We start from the raw sequence: 23,209 nt of genomic DNA, 5'->3' as shown, positions 1-23,209 counted from the left end.
CCATGGAAATTGCTGAACCTCCTTCTGTATCAGAGAAAATAATTAAAAATACAATTAGACACTATTTTACACCCATTGGAATGGCTAAAATTAAAGACTGACAACAACCAAATGTTGTTAAGGATGTAAAGCAACCAGAACACTCAAGTGAAATATGCAAAATAGCACAACCACTACGGGAAACTTTTTGACAGTTTCTTAAGAAGGTAAACATATTTCTGCCCTATGATCCAATAAATTTGCTTCTAGATATTTTCCCAAAGAAAAGTCTCTCTTTTACTCTCTCTTTCTTCCTTTTCCCACAAAAAATGCTAAAATAAAAAATCCTTATAACAATCCTGTTCATAATACCCTCAAACTGGAAACATTTCAAATGTCCATCAACAGGAAAGGATGTAAAAATTTATGGTTTATTCATCCAGTGGAGTGCTACTCGGAAATTGAAAAACAGAATGATTGTTGATACATGTAGCCTAGATGAGTCTCAAAACCACTCTGTTGAGGGCAGGAAGCCCTTCACAAAAGATTAATACATATGATTACATTTATATGAAGCTTAAAAAGAGATAAAATTAATATACGGTGACAGACATCAGAAGAGTGTTTGCGTATGAGGACGTGTGGGCTCCCAGAAAGGGACACAAGAGCACTTCCTGAGGCCACATAAATATAATAAATCTTATATCAGTGTATGTCAAAACTCAAAGAATTGTACACTTGAGAGCTGTTCATCTCAGTGGAAGTAAATTTTACTTCAATAAAAATATAAAATAATCACAAAAAACTATGAGGGGTCTAATTCCATTGTTTAAATAATCACTTTTCTCAATGGGATATCTAGATCTCAAGTGAATAATCTGGTTTTTTTGAACTTACTTTCTTCTGTTCAGAAAAGCAATACATATGTTTATTAGTCTGCCTGGGTTACCATCACAAAATACTACAGACTGTGTGGCTTAAACAACAGAAATTTATTTTCTCACAGTTCTGGAGGCTCGATGTCTGAGATCAGGGTCCCACCATGGCTGGTTTCTGGTGAGGTTCTCTTCCTGGCCTGCAGACATCTTCCTTCTCCCTGTGTCCTCAACTGGTGGAGGGAGACCAAGCTCACTGTTGTCTCATTTTATAAAGCCACGAATCCCATCATGAGGCCGCATCTCATGACCTCATCTAACTTCCATTACCTCCCAAAGGCACCATCTCCAGTTACCAGTACATTGGGAGTTAGGGCTTCAACGCATGATTTTGGGGGATACAATTCAGTCCACAGCAATATATATCCTAGAAAATCTGGAAAATACAGGTAAGTGGAAAGAAAAAGAAAAAAAAAAAAAGCCATGTAATCACATTACCCAAATATAGTTACAGTTAACATTCCAGTGTATTTGCTTCCCATAGTTGTGTTATTTCTTCCTTTATGTGGTTATAGTCGTTCTGTCCCAATAAACTTGTAGCATGATCTTCTTAACTACAAATGAAATGTTTTCTATGGTACTAAAATCTCTTTATATGTACCCTCTTTTAATAGCTACAAAAGTTTACAACTAAGTGACTGTGCTGTAGTTTATTTATTCGTTACTTTGTGACTGAAGGTTGGAATTCTTTCCAATATTTTGCTAGTGTAAATAATGCTGTGAAAAATATATTTGTGCAAGACGCTTTTTCTGTAACTGAGATTCGTTTCTTGGGATAGAATTCCAGAAAATGGAAATTGTAGGTTAAAGGTTATGGTATAATTACATGTTGCCAAATTCCTTTCCAAAAGGATGTCCCACTTTATATTACCCCCAACAGTGGGGCAGGAAGGTGCCATATCTGTTTGCTCTTAAGGGGTGGAGGTCATTTCCACTAATGTGTGTGTTGGCTTGTTTCCACCAGGTTAGCAAAGACAGCTGAAGCCGACTTGTGCAGGATTCCCCTGGCTCTTCTGGCTCAAGACCCCACCACCTCCTCTCCCTGGCAGCCTGTGTTCTGGGCCTCACCTAGACAAGTCTGAGTAGGAACAAGCCATCTCTTCCATCCATAGCCATGAATTTCCTCCGGCGGCGCCTCTCCGACAGCAGTTTCGTGGCCAACCTGCCTAATGGCTACATGACAGACCTGCAGCGCCCAGATAGCTCCACCAGCTCCCCTGCTTCCCCAGCCATGGAGAGGAGGCACCCCCAGCCCCTGGCAGCCTCCTTCTCCTCTCCAGGATCCAGCCTCTTTAGCTCCTTCTCCAGTGCCATGAAGCAGACCTCACAAGCCCCCTCAGGGCTGATGGAGCCTCCAGGTCCCTCCGTTCCCATTGTTCAAAGGCCCAGGATCCTATTGGTGATCGATGATGCCCACACAGATTGGTAAGCCAGAATCTGTAGGTGCTTCCGCCTGGGGGCAAGAGAGGAGATGGGGCTTATCTCAGTCCTGGGGGGGTGGGCAGTAGGGGAGAGGGGAAAGCTGAGAGGCTTGGTGGTATCAGAGACTGGCCTGAGGGAAGGAAACTACATGTACCATGTGGCTACTGCATGCCAGACACCATGGCACCTGCTTTGTGCTTTACATTGACAGGTCCCAATCCCTTGCCTGTAAGTCCAAAATCCAGAAAGCTCTGAAAACTGAAAAATATTTTATAATCCATTTGGCAGCAAAGCCTGGTCTGAGGGAAAGTGAGACTGTAATAGTCTTTGTTATACCACTCACTGTGCTTGACCATATGATCTACTGCAATCTTGGTTTACATCTTAATACGTTTGCTGTGGGGGTGCTGCCCAGAGCTCACCGGAAGTATTACATAATATATGGTATGTGCGCCGTATTACCTTCCTAAAAATGGAAAACTTTAAAAATCTGAAATAACTCTGGCAAGTTGCTTAATATCGTTCAGCCTCAGCCATCCTCCGTCCATTCATCTAGGTTTCTGTGAGGGTAAAAGAAACCAACACAGGCCCGTGGTCCTTATCTAACACCCTTGGGACCAGAGTGCCTGAGTTTGTATCCCAGCTCTTCCACATACTGGCAGTCTGGCTCCAGAATCTGTTCTCTTCACACCAAGTGTGGGCAGAAACGATGTGCCTTCCAGCCTCTTGTTAGGTGTGCCAATAAATGGTGAGCTCTCCAGAGGCAGAGATTGGGCACATGTGTCAAGGTCATTGCAGCAGTTGTTCCACAGGTAGTTCCTGAGCACCAGTTGAGTGTAAGTCACCATCTTAGGTATTCGGGTAAATGGTGAACAGACCCTGTTCACAGGGATCTGGGCAGTTGCAAGTTTTTGGTAGAGATGCGTGATACATATTATCAGTCCTAGTTTGAGACATAGAATTTGCAGTCCAGGAAATAAGTCCAAATGTGGAGACATGGAAGAACTCCATCCAGGGCATTTCTGACAGTAGACCCATACATGGTCATGGTGCTGGAGAGCAAGGTTGCATGCATGTGTCTCGAAAGGCTGCCATGTCGTAGGCTCTCGGTAGTTAACGTCTTGGGTGAATAAATTAATGCATTTAGTTCACTGAGCATGCCAGAGGCCCTGCTGTTCTCACATGCATGTGTGTACTCAAATTCATTCCTTGAGAAGTTAGCTCAGGCTGGGAATGATTGAGCCTGTGCTTTGGAGTAGGAGATATTTATAGTGTATAATACATATTCAGTACAGTCAATATGGAAGGGTGTTCAGCAGGTGTAGACAGCAATCTTTACTTTCTTGCTAAGAAATCAGTTCGTCTTTAAGGAAGATGGTCATGTGCATGGCCTCTGTTCTGATGCAGTCTGCATTATCTTCGCTATCGCCGCTTGCTTGAAGCCTGTCATCATGAAGCCTTGTTTATCTGTTTACGCGCTTATGTAAAAGCACCATCTTTAGGTTCTGAGCTTAGTGGTTGATTTCTGCAGAGATGTTGCTTCCAGGCACTCTTGCCTGTACAATCCTGCTGCCTGTCTGCCCAGAACCAAAATGCCTGCATGGCCTTTACAGTCCTCTGTTTCTTTTTAACCCAGTGCTTGACCTTGATTTTGAGCATTCTCTGTTGGCTGTGTTATCTCTGGCTCAGTTAGGGTTTGCCATGATATGGCAGTGGTCGGGGCTTATTTAAAAAACCTGTTTGTCAGGAAAGTTACTTTCTGTATGGAGGTGGAACTGATAAATGACAGCACAGTACAATGGTGAGGAACACAGAGTTAAGCTGTCTGGGTTCAGGTCCCATCTCTACCCTGTAGTAGCTGAACGACCTTTGCAAGTTACTGCACCTAAATGTGAATAAAATAGTATCTGCCTTGTAGAGTTACTGTATGTAATTGGATTAAAATCTGAGTTAATATAAAAGTGCTTAGGATGTGTCTGGTAGACAGTAGGTGCTACTTAGGTGTATGTTGCTGTTGCAGACTATTTGTGACCTTCTGTGCAACATTAGTCATCTTGATGGCAGCCCCTCATAGGTATGTTTATTTAATCTCTTCATCCCCATTAATGGACAGAGTGGATTAGGATTTATCCCATTGTACAGAGTTTTCTATTAGTCACTCATGCCTGTTAGCTCCTGAGTGATAAAGTTGGGTCTTATTCATCTCTGTCCTCCTGGTGTCCATGGGGTAAGTAGTATAGTGTCAGGGCACAGTGAATGAGGTTGAAATGGAATGAATGGCCTCACCCAAGTAAAATTTTTATTATTATTTTAAGTTTTCATTTAAATTCCAGTTAACATACAGTGTTATATTAGTTTCAGGTGTAAAATATAGTGATTCAACACTTCCATACATCATTCTGTGCTCATCGCAACAAGCGCACTCCTTAATCCCATCGCCTATTTCACCCATCCAAGTAACATTTAAATTTTGACTTTGGTCTTCCATCTCTCTAATCCACAGGCATGACTAATGAGTGAAGTGTAGGCTGTGCATACTGATGGGGGACACAATTTTGGCCAGAGCAATGTCTCCCAGTCTATTTCAGTCACGCCTGTTATACTCACACTTTAATTAGATCTCAAAAACAGCAATCTTTTTCTTGCCCCTCAGTGGGTAATAAAGGGAAAAAGGGAGAAACTGACACTCATTAACTTAACTGGAACCTGGTTCTGCATTCATTGGACATTTGTGATAGAGACTTCCTGCCTGCAGACACATCAGCTTTTCTTGCAGAACTCCATCCTAGATTCTTCTTCAACTTCCTATTCTCTCTGAATCTCAATACATTCCCAGCTTTCTCCAGATCGATGCAGGCTGCCTGGGAATCCCAGTCCTCCTCTGCAGAGTTCCTGAAGGATGCCTGTCCCCCGCAACCAGGAGCGGCCAGCAGGTGGCGAGCCAGCCCCACTGTCCTGGGTGGCCTTGGCAGAGCCTGGGCTGCCTGGGTCAGCCCCTGCCTAGCCCCTCCTTCATTGTGCAAACTGTCTCCTGAGAGGAAGAAGTTGTTAAAGGGGAGAAGCCAGCTCACAGGGCCCCTTTTATCCCCCCCTTTGAGATGATAATGAAGGGGGAGATAGCTACTGTCTGGACTGAGAGTGAACCCACCAGGAACAATGCCACTTCCTTTTCTCCCTTCTCAGCTCTACATCCTCTGTCTTCCCATTCTTGGTCTTGGGCCTTCCTGCAGAATCAGGTTTCCTTGTAGTGAGGGAGTTTGCAGGAAACCCCCATTCTCCCCCTCCTGGTGGAGGCCAGCTTGCAGATACTCTTGAACCAGCTTAGGCCCCCCAAGGCCTATCTGATACCTGCCCAGTGACCTGGGGGGAAGGGCTTTTTATCCTTGGACGAGAAACAGAGGGCTCCAAAGCCACCTTTGCTGGGAAGAACAATTCATAGCTGAGCTTTGTAAGATTCTACCACCTTTTGGAGTTGTCCCTAGAGGTGAGCCTACCTCAGGCAGTGGTGTTTGGGGAACTTTGGGCCAGCTCAGTAGTAGGTCTGAACTCAAGTTCGTGCTGTCTTCTGGGATGAGGGGAGATCAGTCATTCTTGAGAACCACAAGGGAAAGGAGAAATAAAATAAATGGATTTCAGGCTTAGTATTCTTCAGCCCTACTACCTGTCCACTCATTCTTTCGCCTAGAATCTTCAGCAGCCTCACTCATCTCAGGCCTCCAGTCTTGACCTCCTGGTTACCTTCCATGTTACCACCAAAGGGTCATTTTTTTGAAACACAGTCTTGATCAGGTTGCTCCTACTGTGCATCCCCTATTATAATCCTCTGTTGGTGCATAATTGCCCTGAAGTTCAAATTCAGTCATCAGCTTGCCTGCCTCTCTCTAATTCTGTCTCTAGCTCCACTTCCTGTGGTACTATTTATTCTGCAGGAATAACAAACAACCTGTAGTTCTCAAATACATTTGCCTTAGCACATTCTGCTCCCTGCTACCTGGAATGCCTTTCCCTATCTTATTCATTTGTCCAATTTCCATTCACCCTTAAAAGCCTGCTCAGGTGTCACCTCTTTTGTGAAGTCTTCTCTTGACACACCCCACCTTGCCAACAGTGCTAACAAGCACCTCCTTTATATAACTTAAAGCATATTTCATTGTGCTACAGTAATTTCACACTGTATTATCATTGGCTGTTAGGTGGCTGGCTGTCTTTTCTGCCAAAACAAGGCCTGTGTCTTGTTCTTCCTTATATCCCTAGTACTCAACACAGTCAGTGTTCAATTAGCATATGTCATTGCTCCCACTCCAGTCCAATGAGGATAACTTTTAATGAGCATAACGGGGCCCGAAACGCACCTTACCTTAGGAGTCAGCGATATAATACATATAGTGCAGAGGTTTCTGTTTTTACTCACCTATGTATAAAATCTTGGCTCTGTATTTTCCAGTATGGGAGGCTAAATGTAAGGCTGCTATTTGAGATTGTTAAAAGAAAGTTTGCACAAAGTTTTATTATTGCCCGCAGATACTATATCAGAACCCCAGGTTTGATTTCAAAATCAAAACATTGAATGTGACCCAAAAAAAAAAAAAAAAAAAAAAGATTGCTCATAATCGGGCTTAGGTTTAGCAAGCAAAACCCTGCTCATGGTTTTGCCTATAAGATCTCCAGAGCCTGGATGAAGTTGAGGAGCAGGGTGTTGGGGTGAGGGGATAGAAAGAGCTAAGCTTTTGCCCCCAACCCCTCCTTCCAATGGCCTGTGGAACTCTGGCTCTCCTCTCTTCTTATCTCACCCATGGCCTTGTTCCCAGAATGTCTGCTATTCCATTTCAACAATGATCTATTGTTACCTTCCCTTCAATTCTCCACCCTTCCCTATGTTTCTTTTTTCTTTTATTTGTTGGGGAGGAAATGAAAAAGGATTCTTGGTTTGAAACACCCTTCTGCTACTATCCTTCCAGCCTAGAGTGTATCAGGCTACACTGTCCTACTAAATAATGATTGGTGATACCCATTAAAGCACCTCGTGCATTTCTAGATTCACCAAGAGATGCTGTATGATAATTTATGTCCCCACCACCACACCACCCCACCCACTCCCAGATGGTGTCTTTGTATCTCAGCGCCTACAACAGGGCAGGCAGTTAATTAGGAAATGTCTGTTAATTGAATGAGTGACTTTGGAGGTGATGAGTTATTGGTAATGACAGGTGGGGATGGTGACAGTGAAACTGAAGAGTGACTTTGGTGACATTCTGAAATCCTCTTCTTCCCCTCTCATCTCATACTCATTCCAACAGAAAGTCAGAGTAGTCACATGAGAGCATTTACACCACAGAAACTGGCAAATGCTACAAAACAGGGCTTTTAGTTCTCCTCACAGAGCTGGTTATTAATCATTTGCTAGTACAGCTCTGGTCGTAGGTACTTCCTGAGTTGCCCAGAGGGTATGATACAGGTGAGGAAGCAGAACACAGAGACCATGCACCTGCTCAAGGAACGAGGAACGGGTGGGTAGCGAGGCTGGGAATGGAACAGGACTGACTTCTTAGAAGGCATTTCTGATGACACCACAACTCCTGCTGACCCCTGCGCAGGACTGCAATGCTTGGCAAGAGGTAAATGCTGAAAAGTCTTGGTCAAAAAATGAACGAACGCACAAATGAATAAACTATGAACTCTTTGGGGGTGGGGTAATGTCTTCATCATTGTCATGTGGCAGACATTTGTGTACTTCCACCACCAGACATTGTGCTAAATAGTTTTCATAGTTTTCTAATTCAATCCTCCCAACAACTGTATGGAGTACTTTTACTATTCTCATTTTATAAATAAGGAAAACTGAGGCTCTGAGCCCAAAATCAAAACGGATGTCAGTGGCATCTGGGATCCAGCTCAGACCATTCTGGACACCCCTGTTTTCTCAGCATTCTTCCCACTCCCACCTGAGCACAAGCCCTCCTATGCTGTGTGTGAGGGCACTGGCCTGTGGAGCCTGCTCGGGAGGCTCACACGTGTACACACACCCGCACACACCCAGTGTCTGAGAGCAGTGGGAGGGGACAGGGTGGCAGGACTCCATGTAACAGCACTGCAGCCAAGCACAGGATCCCGGTGACCTCACCCTCAGAGGAAAGGGCCCCACCTCAAGCCAGGCAGCCCCACCCTGTTGGAGCCCTGTGGGCAGCTGGAACGATAAGGTGCCAGGAGGAAAAGGGGTTCCTGCAGCCATCCAGACACTCGTGATCTCAGGTTTGGGAATTGGATCCTTCGTAGAAATTGCCTTTGGGCTATTTTCCTCATCTTAAGGCTCCAGAAGGATCTTTTCTGCTCTTTCCCCCTGTGTTTTGATATTAAATATGTGATTTCCTAACACATGTCAGACATGTTTCTCAAGAGAGTTAAAATGGGAAGAAAGATAAAATGCAGGGAACTCAGGGCTGGCAGGTGGCAGATAGGAACTGAAGTCCCAGCTCTGCCACTCACCAGCTTTGTGGTCTTGGCCAAGCTGCTTTACCTTTCTGGGCCTTGGTTCCCTTATCTGTAAAGTGGGGACCAGAATGCCACCACTTTCACCACACGACTAAGCTCGCAGGAATGTGAAAGGCTCCAGTGAGAGCCTATTGTTCGTCCCTCACAGGGTTGTTCCATGTGTCCAGTTTGTTTACCTGTGCTTGGTCCTACACCAGAGCATAAGCTCCAGGAGGGTAGGGCTTAGGCCTCCTATGTTTGAATACCATATTGTTGGAGGCCAGCCCAGTACCTGGCACAAGGTAAGACAGGATACACGATGCTTTATTCAATGAACAAATAGATGCTCTTGCCAAAGTCTGGTATTACTGTTAGGGAGAGTTCAGGATCGAGGATGCCCTGGGGAGAGTCTTTCTCAGAAAACAGTCAGCTGCGCTGGAATTCTGGAAGAGTACCTGATGTCCATGCTATGCCCAAGGCTCCCCCTCCATTTTGTTCAGCTGGCTAGTCAAAGGCTCCAGCCTCCACTTGAGGGGCTGAACTGCTTCAGCGTGCTTTGACTGAAGGCATGAGGACTGCAGGGCATCTTGGCAGGCCCCTTGAAGCCTCGCAGTGGGCCTAATTGGCCCCATGGTGACCAGGATATTCTGCTTCCCACTGTGCCACCTACAGGGGGGATTTGAACTCAGAGCTGGCACCACCAGCAGTGGCTTTGGGGTAGGGTTGTTGGATACAGCAAATAAAAATACAGGACCCTCAGTTAATACTTAGATAAATAATGAATCCATTTGTCTCCTTCAGTATTTGGTATAGACTTATACCTTAAATATATACTTATACATATAGAATTGTTGGTTGTTTATCCAAAATTCAAATTGAACTGGTTAACCTGTATTTTATCTAGATAACCTGTTTATGGGGGATGGCAATGATAGACAGTTGCTACCATCTCAGCCCTGCTAACACAGGCCCAGTGAGAGTCTAGCCATTGCACTTCCTTGCTTTCTGGTTGGAGAACCAAAGCAAGTCCCCCAATTGACCCCATTCTCAAAGAGCAGCTTTCCCTGCCTGTGACAATGACTGAGGATTGTCAGGCACCAGTAGGGAGGGAGCAAAACTAGTACAGTCCCAAGGCAGACTGCCTGGGTCCCTTCTCCCTCTCACTTACGTGACCTTGGGAAGTCTGACCTCGGAACTTGATATTCCTCAGCTGTGAGGCAGGACCATGGTGGATCTTTTGTGAAGGGTCATTGCAAAGATTAGAGATGATGGCATGGGTGGGGCCAGTACAGGGCTTAACTTGTCATAACAGGCACCGAAATGGTAACTGTATTAACAATTAATTGCAATTACTAATTGCTGATGAATATAATGGTGCTGGAAGCCAAGGGGAAGGAAGCCACTTGGCATGCTTCTCAGTTCAGCTGGATAGGCTCAAGGGCTGTCTTCCAGAAGCCCTGGAGGAGGGGTGTCTGGATGCTGGTAAACTGGCAGACACTCTACAGTGAGGATGAGAAGATGGAGGCCTGGGTTGGACCCCTCCTCCTAGACTTGCTTGGGGTGCTCACAGTGGAGACACGTACCTTTCTGCTGAAGAGATATGGCTCTGGGAAACAGAATCCTTACATCTGCCCCCACCACTTCCTCTACCCTTAAACCTCTTCTTCAATAAGGCAGGCCTTGGTTGTTGGCAGTGGGGAAATGCAGGGATGGAAGGGAGAGGGAGAAAGGAAAGGCCTCATGTCACCTTCCTCCTCACTTCATTCATCAACTCACACAGGCCACCCAACACCACCTAGAGTGTCTCTGGACTTCTGGACTCATCCCTCCCACTCTGGGCACCTGCCCCGCAATCCTGCCCCTCCCCCTTGCCTCCCTGGCCCTGGCCCTGGTGCCTGGGGGAGGGGAGGGGCCTTGGGCATTCCCCAGCAGCCTGCCTAGTCGCCTGGAGACAGGCTCCGTTTTCCCAGGCCCGGCCCCTTTTATCAGGGAGACAATGTGCGCACACAGTGAGGGCCTTGTGTGGCACCCAAGCCCCAAGCCCTTTGACTTGAGGAATTTTTCAAGTGCTGACCTCTCTCCGTGAGGTCTTCCTGCTGTCCAATCCTGAGGCCTGGTGCCCCTGCTGCTTCCTACCCAGCTCTTTCAGGGAGAGAGAGAGGGAGGGGGAAAACAGTGAAGAGCTGTCTCTCGCCTGGTAGAGTCTTCACCCTCTGAAACTGGCTAGAAAATCTGGGGGAAATGTCTTTGAGCAGAAGGGAATGTGGGGAGAAATCTGATAGATGCTGTTTCTTCTGGATTACTCCCTTCTCTGCTGATGCTATGGGATCATAGTGGAGCCACTGTTCTCTCTGGGCGTTAGTTTCCTCTTAAGTCAAACGATGATAGACTAAGATCACGTTCCCCAAAATACCATTTCTATCAGAACAACATTCAGATTCCCGGGCACCAGCCTACACCTTCTGTAATAGTTAGAGTTCTTTGTTTTCAAGAAAAAGAAATAGACTTTGGCTAACTTAGTCAAAGTGGGGATGTATTGCTGTGGGAGGCAGAATCAAAAGAAAATAATTGGTGTGGGAGGCAGAATCAAAAGAAAATAATGCAGACCCAAGTCTTGGAGAGACCAGGACCCAGGGATCCACTGGAATCTAGGGGGCTGGGACTTCTGGGCAGCTTTCTCTAGAGAAGTCAGCTCCTGTTTCCCTCCAGCCATGTGCCTCTCTACTCTCAAATCAAACTCCTGGGCAAGAACAAACCTGGCTGGTTCCACAGTTTGTCCTGGGACAGTCCCACCAAGACCGTGTGCAAGAGAGCTGCTTGGTTCCTTCAATGCAAATGCAGATGGAGGTCCTGTTGCTGGAAGTTCAAATGGGTGCAGGACTGGTCGCACGGCAATGTGCCCTTAGAACTACTGAATCAGAAATCTATAGTGGAGCTGGGAAACTGTATTTTTTAAAACGACGATGAGCCAAGTTTAACAACCATTGAGTTAGAGAACTTCTTTCATGTAGCTTCCAACTGGTAGAGCTGAAAACAGTGAGGCCACTTAAGCAGGAGATCTAGTTCAGCCCATATATAGAATGGCGAAGTCATCCAAAGATCAAGTGGGCTGCCCGGTGACATAGTGAGCTCCCCATCACTTGCAGGTGTTCAGGCACAACTGGGCTGGCCATTGGGGAAGCATGGTGCAGAAGAGGCCCCAACTATAAAAGGGTTGGCCCGTAAGCCCTCACAGGAGTCTTGAGCCTAAAGCTTTGTGTTTTTTCCTCTGTGACTTTTTGTCTTGGTCACTTCTCTGCCTTGCCTTGCTTTTCTCCGAAGAAGTCAGCTGTTTACCTTATGAGTCTCTCCTCTTCCTCCAAAGCGTGGTTTTCTTGCCCAGGTCCGCTGAATGACCTTATAAGTGGAGTCCCTCAGATGCCATGGCTTTCTTAGCAATAGTTGTTCCAGTGCCGGAGTCTACAGACTTCACCCCGCCCGGTTACAGCCTTGCCCTGGGGGAGGCAGGTCACTGGGCAGATGCCAGCCTCATTACAGAACGTCTCTTCTCCTGGGGCCTGTGGAAGCCTGCCTGGGATGTGTTTCCTTGGCAGGAGGGAGGCTGTCTGTGATGGCAAGAGAGAGGATAGTGCTTTATGTCCATTTTCCTGACCTCCCACCCTGGATCTTCAGGAAGGGTAAGGGTGCAGGTTTCCTGAAGATTTGCACTGAGCTGATTGTCATCTTCAGAATGGAATTAGCTAAATTAGGGGTTGCCTGTGCAGCTGCTTACAGGAGACAAGATGGTCGGTGAGTGAAGGGGCAGACGGTAGGAAAAGGAACAAGCATAGAAAAATATTTCCCTGCTATAAGGAAAAAACAGCACATGCTTTATGACAAATGGTATCTGCCACTTGCTTTCAGCTTCAGCAAGACGACGGAACATTGGGGACTGTGTTGGGCATGAGAACTGGTGTCCCTTCTGAAGGAAGCACCTGCTGTTCACTCACCCAGTTGTTACCATGCAGGAATATGGGGCTGGTGTTGCCAAGTCATTGATTTTTCAGGGGAAGTCAGAAATCTGAATTTTTTATATGAATTTTCTATTTTAAAATTGTAAACACACAATTTAAGTCCAAAATAAGACTGTGGACTTCATGAAGTTTATCAATTGGTAACTTATGATAAAGAAGACAGGAGTGAAGATAAATATGCAGTCTAGCTCTTCTTCTGGGTCTGTCTCCCAGCTAGACTGTATGCACCATGATGGCAGGAGGACTGTTTTGTTTAGTGCAATACCTAGGGTCTAGCACAATGCTGGGCACATAGTGAACCTTGGATGGATGGATGGATGGATGGATGGAAGGAAGGAAGGAAGGAAGGAAGGAAGGAAGGGAGGAAGGGAGGAAGGGAGGAAGGGAGGAAGGGAGGAAGGATAGAAAATAACTTTTCTTAGTCTTTTCCTTCTGAGCCCTGCCCTTCACACCTTGACAGGCCCCACACCCCCTTTCTAAATCAAACACTTAATATTCTCATGGTCCCCTTCTCATCCTCCTTATACCATTTAAATCCCTTTTCTGGAATGATCAGGTATTAGTCATTTGCCCCTTGGTATGAATTGCCTTTCAGTGTATTACCTTTCCCGTGGGCATTTCCCCAGATGAGCTCTTAGAGGATGCTCATTAAATGTTTGTTTGCTGAGGGAATGGCTTAGTCTTCTAAATGTTAACAAATTCTCTTTGTGTAATAAAGATTGTGGACTTTCAGATATCAATAGAAATGAGGGTGACACGGTGTAGTGTCTTTGGTAAGGAAAGGGGTAAGGGCTGAGATGACATTCTAGCCTGATTTCTGCAGTCATGGTGAGTGGGTGGCTGATGACTTTGTTTGCCCTAAAGGCCTGTACTGGGGAGGAAGAGGAGATCCCAGGGAGCAGTCCAGGCAGGTTTCCATTATGCTAGACATGAAGCAGGAGTTCCATTTTTTTTTTAAAGATTTTATTTATTTGTTTGACAGAGAGAGAGACAGCCAGCAAGAGAGGGACCACAAGCAGGGGGAGTGGGAGAGGAAGAAGCAGGCTTCCAGCAGAGGAGCCCAATGTGGGGCTCGATCCCAGAACGCTGGGATCACACCCTGAGCCGCAGGCAGACACTTAACGACTGAGCCACCCAGGCGCCCCGGGAGTTCCATTTAGAGCAAGGAAGATACTGCCACCTTCCTCCTCTTGGAGAGAGGAAATGACAGGTCACTTCCCCAGGGACACACCCAACTGACCTCAGCCTTCTCCCCATCCTGGTGAAGGTCAGGAGGGAAAGAGATGAACATTAAACACCTGCCATGTGTCAGGATGTGTCAGGAATAGCATTCATGAGCACTTACAAATGAAACAGGCTTGGGAAGGTTGATGTCTGTCTGAGGCAGCACCAGGAAAGAAAAAGCAGAGCTGTACGGGACCTGAGTCTGTCTCCGATGCTAGCAGTGCCCATTGACCTCTTTACCTGGAGAGAAGTTCCACCTTTGCAGCCCACCAGTGAGCAGCACACTTACTAGCACATTTTTGGCAGGCTCCCAGAGTCCTCCAAATCTGCATTCTCATTTAAGCCTCATGCTAACCCTGTGGGTAGTCTTCCTGTGCCCTATTCTACAGATGAAGAGGTAAGGGCTTGTCCAGAATCATGTAGCAGGTGCCCCAGCTGCCAGCTCAAATCTGTGTCTTCTGCTTCATGCCTATTGCCCATTTTTCCTGCACGTTTAGGATATGCCCAGGGAGAATTTATCACCTCCCTGAGCACCCCCAGCACCTGCTCAGCTCGTTTGCCCTTGTCTGTGCCTTTCACACATATACATCCAGACCCTCTCACATTCATCTTGGTAGCCCTTGGCCCGGCACAGAAAAGGCCCCAAATATTGGGTACATGGATGGATAAACTGGGCCACTCTCCAGGGAAGTGGCCCCTGGCCCTTAGACTAGGCTGGGTGTGCCTTTTGTGGGCTGACCTGGATCTTTGGGCTAATGCCCTGTGTGGTCATTGTCCATTTATGAGTCTCTCCCTCCTGTTAGGTGGTAAGCCCCCCTGAGGCCAAGAACTACTTCCTTAGAGCCTGCAGGCCCTGGCCCAGAGTGGATGATCAATAAACATGTGTTCAGCGTCTTCTGAAGAAGGCTTCCATGACAACCTGAGTCAGATCTCCCCTGCTCTCCACATCTTATCCTCCCTCTCTTTGTGCATTTTATTCTCGTTAGCCACCAATTCTTTTTCACCTGGTTAGTTTTCTGCCTTTTCTGGGAGCATGAGCTCCCCAAGAGCAGGCACCACATCAGCCTTTTTCCAGGGTACGTGGTCCGTATAAGGCTCAGTAGATAGTGGTTACATAAGGGAGTGAATGGTGACCAGACCTACCCATGAAAATCTCCTTTCGTGTTGCTGTCAGAAACCAATGAGGGGACATTTGTCACATCCTGTGGCTTGGGGCTCTAGTTTCTTACCTCCACAGATCCCCGTATGGATGCAGAGGGCCTGGCCACCCTCAGAGGGTCCCTCCCCTGCCTGACTCACTGGAGTTCCCTAATTGCAAGGTGGAATGGAGAGGCTGCCCCATTACTGGAGGATCCTCTCTGGCAGTGGAAAGGGGCCGGGCAGGTTAGCTATATTTTCGAGTAAATAATGGAGCTAGAATGGGATCTCTGAATTGGACCTCTGTGTTCAAACGTCCTGCTTTTGCCACACCTCCATCCAGCCAAGGTGCCATGTGACTCTCCTCATCTTAACTGACTGGGAAAGCCTTGAGCATGTCTACCTTCGATGGTTTCCTGCATGGTCTGTACTCCATCTCCCCCTGCTTAAGTCTAGGCCACAAATAAGCAAAGAATATGTTGCATCAGAAACACGAGACTTCCCTCCTGGGGCCAGATCCCTGTATCCCTGCCCTCCCACCCCCTACAGTGGCCACCTGTGGGAAGAGGACTGTGCCTGGGACAGAACATTCCTGACCCCTCCTCCCTGGGAAGGGCATAGCCAAGGCCCAGCCACATTGATTCTACGTCCCAGACACATTTATTAGGAGGGTGCCGCTTGGACACAGGTGGATCCTGTTTGCGCTAATTCTTCTCTTCCTTCTGCCCCTGATGTTGCCATGAAAGAACTCAGTACCCGCTCCTCATAAATCTCTCTCACACACCACATCCCGCCTCCCCAAACTTGGGATTTCCCACCCCAGGCAGCGCTGGTTTTATAATATTCTCCTTCCTGGTGCCTCTGATGTGGCAGTAAAATATGAGACCACCCACAGAGAAGGAAGCTTCCTGGAATCAAGAGTTTCCCCCACCCCCTTCCCAAGGCCAAGGCCTTGAGTGATTGGCTGGGATATTCAGGGAGCTCATTACGAGAATAAACATATTAGGGCATTGGGAAGAGGTCTGCATTAGGGAGACAGCCCTCGGGCACAGTGAGGCCGTCCGTTTTGCCTGAGGTCAAACAGCCAGGCAATTACAAAGGCGGCAACCCCAGCCCCCAAGGCATCTAAAATTCCAGACCATCCCTACCCTTCCCTCTGCCAGACAGGACTGTTCAGAGGCAGCTCAAGCCTGAATGAGCCCCCGGCAAGGAGGCAGCAGTCTGTGTGGCCTGTCAGGAGACAGACTTCTGACTCCCAGCCAGGCAGGGGGATGGACTGCCTGACCCTCAGCTTCAGCCTGAGTCCGTCTGCCAGGCTCTGCAGTAAACATTCCAGAGATGGGCAAAACAAGGGTTTCTCCTAGGAAGGTGAGGCCCTGTGAAGGCCAGAGCTGCTTGGGTGGTATTGGTGTAAAGTGCTCCGCGTTCTGGTTAGAATCGCGTTGAGGGCTACCAGTCTTTCAGATTGGACACTGTACAAGGACCCCACATCTAATCAGTGCATATTTCTAAGTGTATTACAATGGTGTACCAGTAGATGACAGTAAAGTGTCTCGAGGACAGGATACGCTAGGGCTTATCCCTGGAAGACATTATTCATTTAGCCAGTGAGCAAACATTTGTTAAACATGTGCCTTGTGCCCTGGCACTTTGTGCCAGTACTGGATTCAGTCAGTGTTGAGACACAGTTTCAAGTTTCCAGGAGCTCTCAGACTAGGTGTATAGGGGCAAGGTAGAGACAAACATCAAGGGATTACAACATGGAGTGATATGTGTTTTATGGTTGTTAGTATAGGATGCTGTGGGAACCCCAAGGAGGAACACCTAACCCAGCTTCATTGGGGGGGGGGGGCACTTTCAAGGAAAACTTGATAGAGGAGGCGAGTGAAGATCTTGGAGGCAGCCAGGCAGAGAAAAGCAAGTAGCTAACCTAAGCAGAGAGAATAGCCTGTGCGAATGCTCAGAGGCATAAATTGTAGGACAAGGCTAGGGAATCACAGGAAGTTGCGTGTGTCTGTGAGGTGGGCAGAAAACCAGAGGAGAAATGGGTCATGGTCAGCAGGATCCACATTAGGAAGGACACAGAGGGTCTGAACTGATTCCCAAAAATCTTGAAGTTCAAGGTCTAATTCACTGGTGCCACTTAGAGGTTTATGTGTCTTTGAACAGGGACTTCTCCATCTGGAATACGTGTGGGGACTGATCCCCACCCTGCCTACTCTCAGGGTTGACCTTAGGGTCAAATAGGAGGATGGATGTGAAGGTACATACAAGCCTTATATACCAACGGCGTCTATTTATTATTATTATCAACACCCATCACTTTTTGCACTGGTGGAACAGATCAAAGTGAGGTGAATCACATTCCTGTTTTGTAACCTCTGTGAGGGCAAGATCATGTTTTATTTGTGGATCCCCACCACATGACACCCACAGGCACAGAGAAAACACTCAATAGTTCTTTGTTGTTGATTCTGTGTTAGGCCCTGGGCTGTGTACTTTGGAGCTTACTATGTGCAGGAACTGTTCTGAGTGCTTTATACATCTTATCTTGGTTAATCTTTACAACAACCCTGTGAGGTAGTTACTAGTATCAACCCCACTTCCCAAATTTGGAAACTGAAGCACATGGAAGTTGAGTGAGTTACCCAAGGTTGCACAGTGAGTGGCAGAGCTGGGATTGCATTCATGTGATTGCCTTGAGTCCACTCTACTGCCTTGTTGCATAGAGGATCAGGTGAATTTATCCCTACAGCCTTGGCTGTAGATGTTATCACCCTTGACAAATAAGAAAACCATGACCTAGAGGGGTTAAGTACCTTGGCTTAAAACATGTGGTGAGTGAGTTGTAGAGCTCAAATTTTGCCCAAGCCATGCTTTTTCCAGTGTACTGGTGATTGTTCTCATTAGTTACCGTTCTGGGGTTCCAGGCCTATCCAGCACTTCTTTTAAACCCAAGCTAGAGGGAACCTTGCCCTAAGTCCTGCTTCAGCCCTTACTAACTGTACCCCTTCTGATAGCAGAGGAGGGCCCTGCACCAGGACCCTGCAAATTGTACCCTTAGACCGTGCATTGGTTACACAGAACCCTAGAATTCCCTGCCCAAAGGGACCCTGGCCCAATTCCATGCCGTTTAAGCCGGTTCCCTGGTCCATCCTCCCAAGGCATAACCAGAGAACTGTTGATGGGGCCATGAGTGAAGAAATAAAGCATGGCACATGGGCTGGGCCATCCATGAGCCTGCACAAGGAGCCTGGGTGGTGCAAGACAGAGAGGAGGGTGGGTGAAGAATTAGGGAGCACTGTAGAGACCAAGATATGGCAATCCTCATGTTGCCTTGTTCTGGGTAAACTCTAAGAATTCCAAGAAGTCTAAATTCTGATACTTCCAGGTCATATGAAGTGGTATTTGTCGAGGAAGGAAGACAGACATGTTTTATTTAAATATTTGCTGCCTTTATTTATCAATTATAAATATTAGACATATGATACATAGGCCTCTATTTGTTCTTTTGCCCCAGGACCCACAAATATTAGAGGTGAACTTATCCCAGTGTCTGTAGTTTGCTGACGCTAACTTTAAAGATTTGTGGTAAAATTCACAAACTATGTGGAAGGTCCCCTTTGCAGGAACCTCACTGCACACACGTTTTGTCAAACACCATGCCTGGAAGAAAAAGCAGATCTTTCTTTCATGTCACAATAACAGCTCCTATCCCACTAAAGTTTTGCCTAGTTGAGAGCTAAGCCTGTCAACATTGTAAGAAAAGGGAATATTAATATTAGAGCTATCAGTCAGTGATTTGGGCAGTCTTGGAAAGAGATGAACTCCACTGGCATTGGCTATGTGTAGAGAAAACTCTTTGGAAGCAGACAGACTGAAGCTTGGTCAGAGAATTTGTAGAAAGGATTCTTTCTTTCACAAATGCAGGTTGAAAAAAATACATGGCAACATGAATGTTCCGGGAGAAAGAATAGAAGAAGAAACTAAGGATTCTTGGATGTACTACTTACAAATTATTGATTAGAATTCAATCATGTGGCCAAATCTAGCTGAATGGAGAGTTGGGATCTTCATTCTTTTGTATGCATGTGCCAATCTGTAAACTCTCTTACTGCGGCGAAGAGAAGAATGAGTATTGGAACAAAGAGCTGTCTCTACCCCAGAAAGGCTTATGTAAATGCTTAACGCAGTGCTCAGTTTACAGCAAGTGACTAAGAACTGTTAGTTTCTTCATACCAAAATCCAAAAGAGCAAATGGAAACTTTTATTACTTTTGCCTTGTGTGTGGGAGGACATCTAAACCCAGAGTACCCCAACATTTGCTGCTATTTTTCAGGGTTGAACAAAAACATAGAAGTGGAATTAGAAGGCCAGGATTCAAGTCCCTTAGGCAAAATATTTCGTCTCTCTGGGTTTCAGTTTTCTTTTTTATAGGATGGAAATAATAATGCCTTCTTCATGGTGGTGGTTGGAAGCATTACATGAGAGGCTGTATAGGTTAAAGCATACAGCACAGTTTCTGGCACAGAGTAAATACTCAACAAGTGAGTTTTTTCCCATCTATCTCTTCGCTCATTTATTCATTTGACAAATATTAATTGAGCTCCTACTGTGTGTTAAGCACTCTGGTAGGTGTTGGGAGTATTTGTTTCTTACTTCAAGGAGCTGTGTTATAGTTTAATGAGACACAGGCTTAAACACAGTTTCTGATTATAACTAATTATAATTGTAATAAGTACTATGAAAGAAGAGTATGAAAAGAGACTCTATAGGAGAAGAGAGATGGGGGGCCAAAATTAGGGTGCTTATAGAGAAAATTGGCAAGTGGATGGATTTGGGAAATAATTAGAATGTAGAATCAGTGGGGAGAGAGAAAGAGATAAGAATGATGTCTATGTTTCTGCCTTGAGCAATGGGTGGATGGGATGCCATTTGCTGAGAAGATAGCAGTTAGTGTGTAGAGGAAAGATGATGGATGGATGGAAGGAAGTTAAAGAAGGGAGGATGGATAAAGGGATAGATGAGGGCTGCTTCATTGGACAGATGGACAAATGGAGGATTGGGTGGGTGGATAGATAATTTATGGAGTATATAGAGTGTAACTATAAATAATAAAAATAAATAATTCTGTATTATTTATTTATGTAAGATTCTTTATCTCATTTGATCCTTAAAATAACCCTTAGAAATATATCATGCAGGTATTAATATCTTCCTTTTACAGATTATAAAATTGAGACACAGAGAGGTTGAGCCACTTGGCAGAACCAGAACCTGAGTCTCCAATCTTCCCATCCAGTATTCCTTCCCCTCTGCTGCACAGTACATACAAAAAATGAGAAAAACAGCAGTTAAAGTGGGAGGAGAGAGCGTGAAGTTACAAATGTGTCTGACATGCACCTCTGGGGGGTAAGGCCTTTGGGAGAAGGAGGAAAACAGTAAAGCGGTCTGCACCCTTACTCAGTAGCTGTCTTCCTTTTTTTCATAGGACCAAGTATTTTCATGGAAAGAAGGTGAATGGAGAGATTGAGATCCGAGTGGAGCAGGTAGGTTGGAGCTGGGTCCTTCGTGCTGTCACCTTGATGTTTTTCACAGCTAGAGCCATTCCCAGGAGCAGCCTTGGTCCTTATCTTATGTGGCTACCATGTGCCAAGATTACAGAAAATCCTGGCTTATACCTGGGAGTTTTATTAAATTCCAGAATTATTTAGTTTAATGGTTTTTGTTTTAGCAGCAGAACCTTTCTTCAAAGGAAATCTCAAGTAGGAGCCCATTGTACAAAACAGAGACAAATAGAGAAAAGAGAACTGATAAAATGGGCATGGGGAACCCAAAAGTGTATCTGCCCCATCCTGTTCTACCTTCTCCCCATTCCCCTCATGGCCCCCAAGGCATCTCCTTGGAACTACTTGGGCTAGGCAGCACAGTGGGTTTGAATCTTGACTCTCTCATTTAATAGGTATGGGGCAGGTACTCAATCACTCTGTGCTTCAATTTCCTTGTATCATTGTTGGTGGGATTAAATGATTTAAAACCGCAAATGAGACTAGAACTATGAACACTGGCTCTTGTTATTACTGCTAATATCAACAGCCAGGCACCTCAATTTATGGGGAAAGAAACACGGACTTGCTCAAGGCTACATAGGAAGTCAGTGGCAGAATGAGGACTAGAACTTGTGACCTCCAGATCTAGGGCTCCTCCCACTCATTCAGTGAATACTTGTTAGGGACCTACTAAATGCCAAGCATGGTGCTCAGCCTTAGGAGAGCACATCAAACCTTGGGCTCTGGAGCCAGACTTTAGGTCTGAATCCCAGTGCCACTCCTTACTAACTGTGCGACTTTAGTTGAGCAGTACTAAGCTCTTTGCAGCTCAGTTTCTTCATCTGTACAACTGGGTAATTAATAGCATCAGTTTCATTGGGTGGCTATTAGGATCAAATGAGTTAGTCTCCAAGTACTTGGAGCAGCTCCTGGCACATACCAGGCACTTAGTAAATGTTAGTCATTTGTCATCATCATCATCACCATCATCATCATCAAAGACAAAGAGTTAATAAGATAGACAAGGCCCCTACTATAAGACGAACTCAGAAAAGTGCAGTAAGAAAATAGAGGGTGTGACTTTTTCAGCATTCTTTGAGTTTGGTGTGTTGGAGGAACAGAAAGCCCTTCTGAGCATCCAATTTGAGTTGGCTTAATATTAAAACACCTTAAACTTGAATTTCAGTTTGATCCTGTGGCTTTCAAGTCAGTCCAATGTCTACTGGTTTTCCTTCCATGGCAAAGAGTAGGTTATTTTTGTTCACTTAACAAATATTTGTCAAATGTCTACTATGCTAACTCACTAACATGTGGGGAAGGAGGATATAGAAGCAGAGGCTCTGTCCCAAAAAGTTTGTGGAATAGGAAGGGAGGCAAGATAAGTCTTAACAGAACCTCAATACAGGTGGAGTCCAGGAAAGAGAGGTCCAAACTTACTGCTAAAGGCAGCAGAGGCCACAACTAATTAAGGGAGCAAGAATGGCTCCAAGGGGAGGTTGGTATTAGAAGGCCATCTTGAAGGATGGGTAGGATTTCAACAAGTGTGTGTGGCAACATGAAGAGTAATGAGATGGAAGCAGTGTGAGCAAAGATAAGGGGGCTAGAAGTATAAGGTATGGAATGGTGGGAGTCCCATTTGGTTGAGTCCAAAATAGGACACATCATTTTCCCCTAGCCCCAACCTACTTGTCCTCCCAAGTTCCCTCTCTCAATAAACAGTATAACCCTCTACCTTCCATGTTAGCCAGAAACCTGCCTAGGCTCCGGATGCCTCCCCTCCCTCTACCACTACACCCATTCAGCTACCAGAAACTGTTTGACTCCACATCCCATGTCTCCAGTCCAACCACTTCTCTCCATACTTATTGCCAGATCCTTAGCTGAACCATCATCAGCTTTCATCTGGTCTTCCTCATCAACAGCCTTCTAACTCTATCTTTTTACCCACTTCCAATTTATTTTTACTACTAAAGCTGGAGTGATCTTTCTAAAAAAGCATGTAGGTTCTTTAAAGTGTTAGCATTTTTTTTTTAATTCATCTATTTGAGAGAGAAAGGATGAGCGGGGGGAGGGGCAGAGGGAGGGGGAGAAGTGGGGAGTCCCTCAGTGGGGACTTGACCCGGGGGCTCCATGTGGGGCTTGATCCCAGGACCCTGAGATCATGACCCCAGCCAAAGGCAGACAACCCACTGAGCTACCCAGGCGCACCTAAAGTGTTAGCTTTTATTTATTTATTTTTAAAAAGATTTTATTTATTTATTTGTCAGAAGAGAGACAGAGAGCAGCACAAGCAGGGGGAGAGAGCAGCAGGCAGAGGGAGAAGCAGGCTACCTGCTGAGCAAGGAGCCTGCTATGGGACTTAATCCCAGGACCCTGGGATCATGACCCGAGCTGTAGGCAGACGCTTAACCAACTGAGGCACCCAGGCATCCCAAAGTGTTAGCTTTTAAATCCCTTCCTCAAAGACTCCTCTTCTCACACC

At 45.9% G+C, this 23,209-nt stretch overlaps 1 protein-coding gene across 2 annotated transcripts in view; it reads left to right on the top strand.

Annotated features, from left to right (window-relative positions):
- The first annotated feature begins 1,849 nt into the window (after positions 1-1,849).
- Positions 1,850-23,209, top strand: part of SYN3 (synapsin III) — a 411,395-nt gene continuing 390,035 nt past the window's right edge. For both annotated transcript variants that reach the window (XM_008705633.1, XM_008705634.1), the window contains exons 1-2: positions 1,850-2,339; positions 20,670-20,727. In XM_008705633.1, the coding sequence (XP_008703855.1) occupies positions 2,029-2,339; positions 20,670-20,727 (369 nt within the window). In that variant the 5' untranslated portion in view covers positions 1,850-2,028. The remainder of the gene's footprint in view (positions 2,340-20,669; positions 20,728-23,209) is intronic.

The sequence above is a fragment of the Ursus maritimus genome, unplaced genomic scaffold (assembly GCF_017311325.1).
Source record: "Ursus maritimus isolate PB19 unplaced genomic scaffold, ASM1731132v1 scaffold_21, whole genome shotgun sequence".
Lineage (NCBI taxonomy): Eukaryota > Metazoa > Chordata > Mammalia > Carnivora > Ursidae > Ursus > Ursus maritimus.
This window is presented reverse-complemented; position numbering and strand designations above follow the sequence as displayed.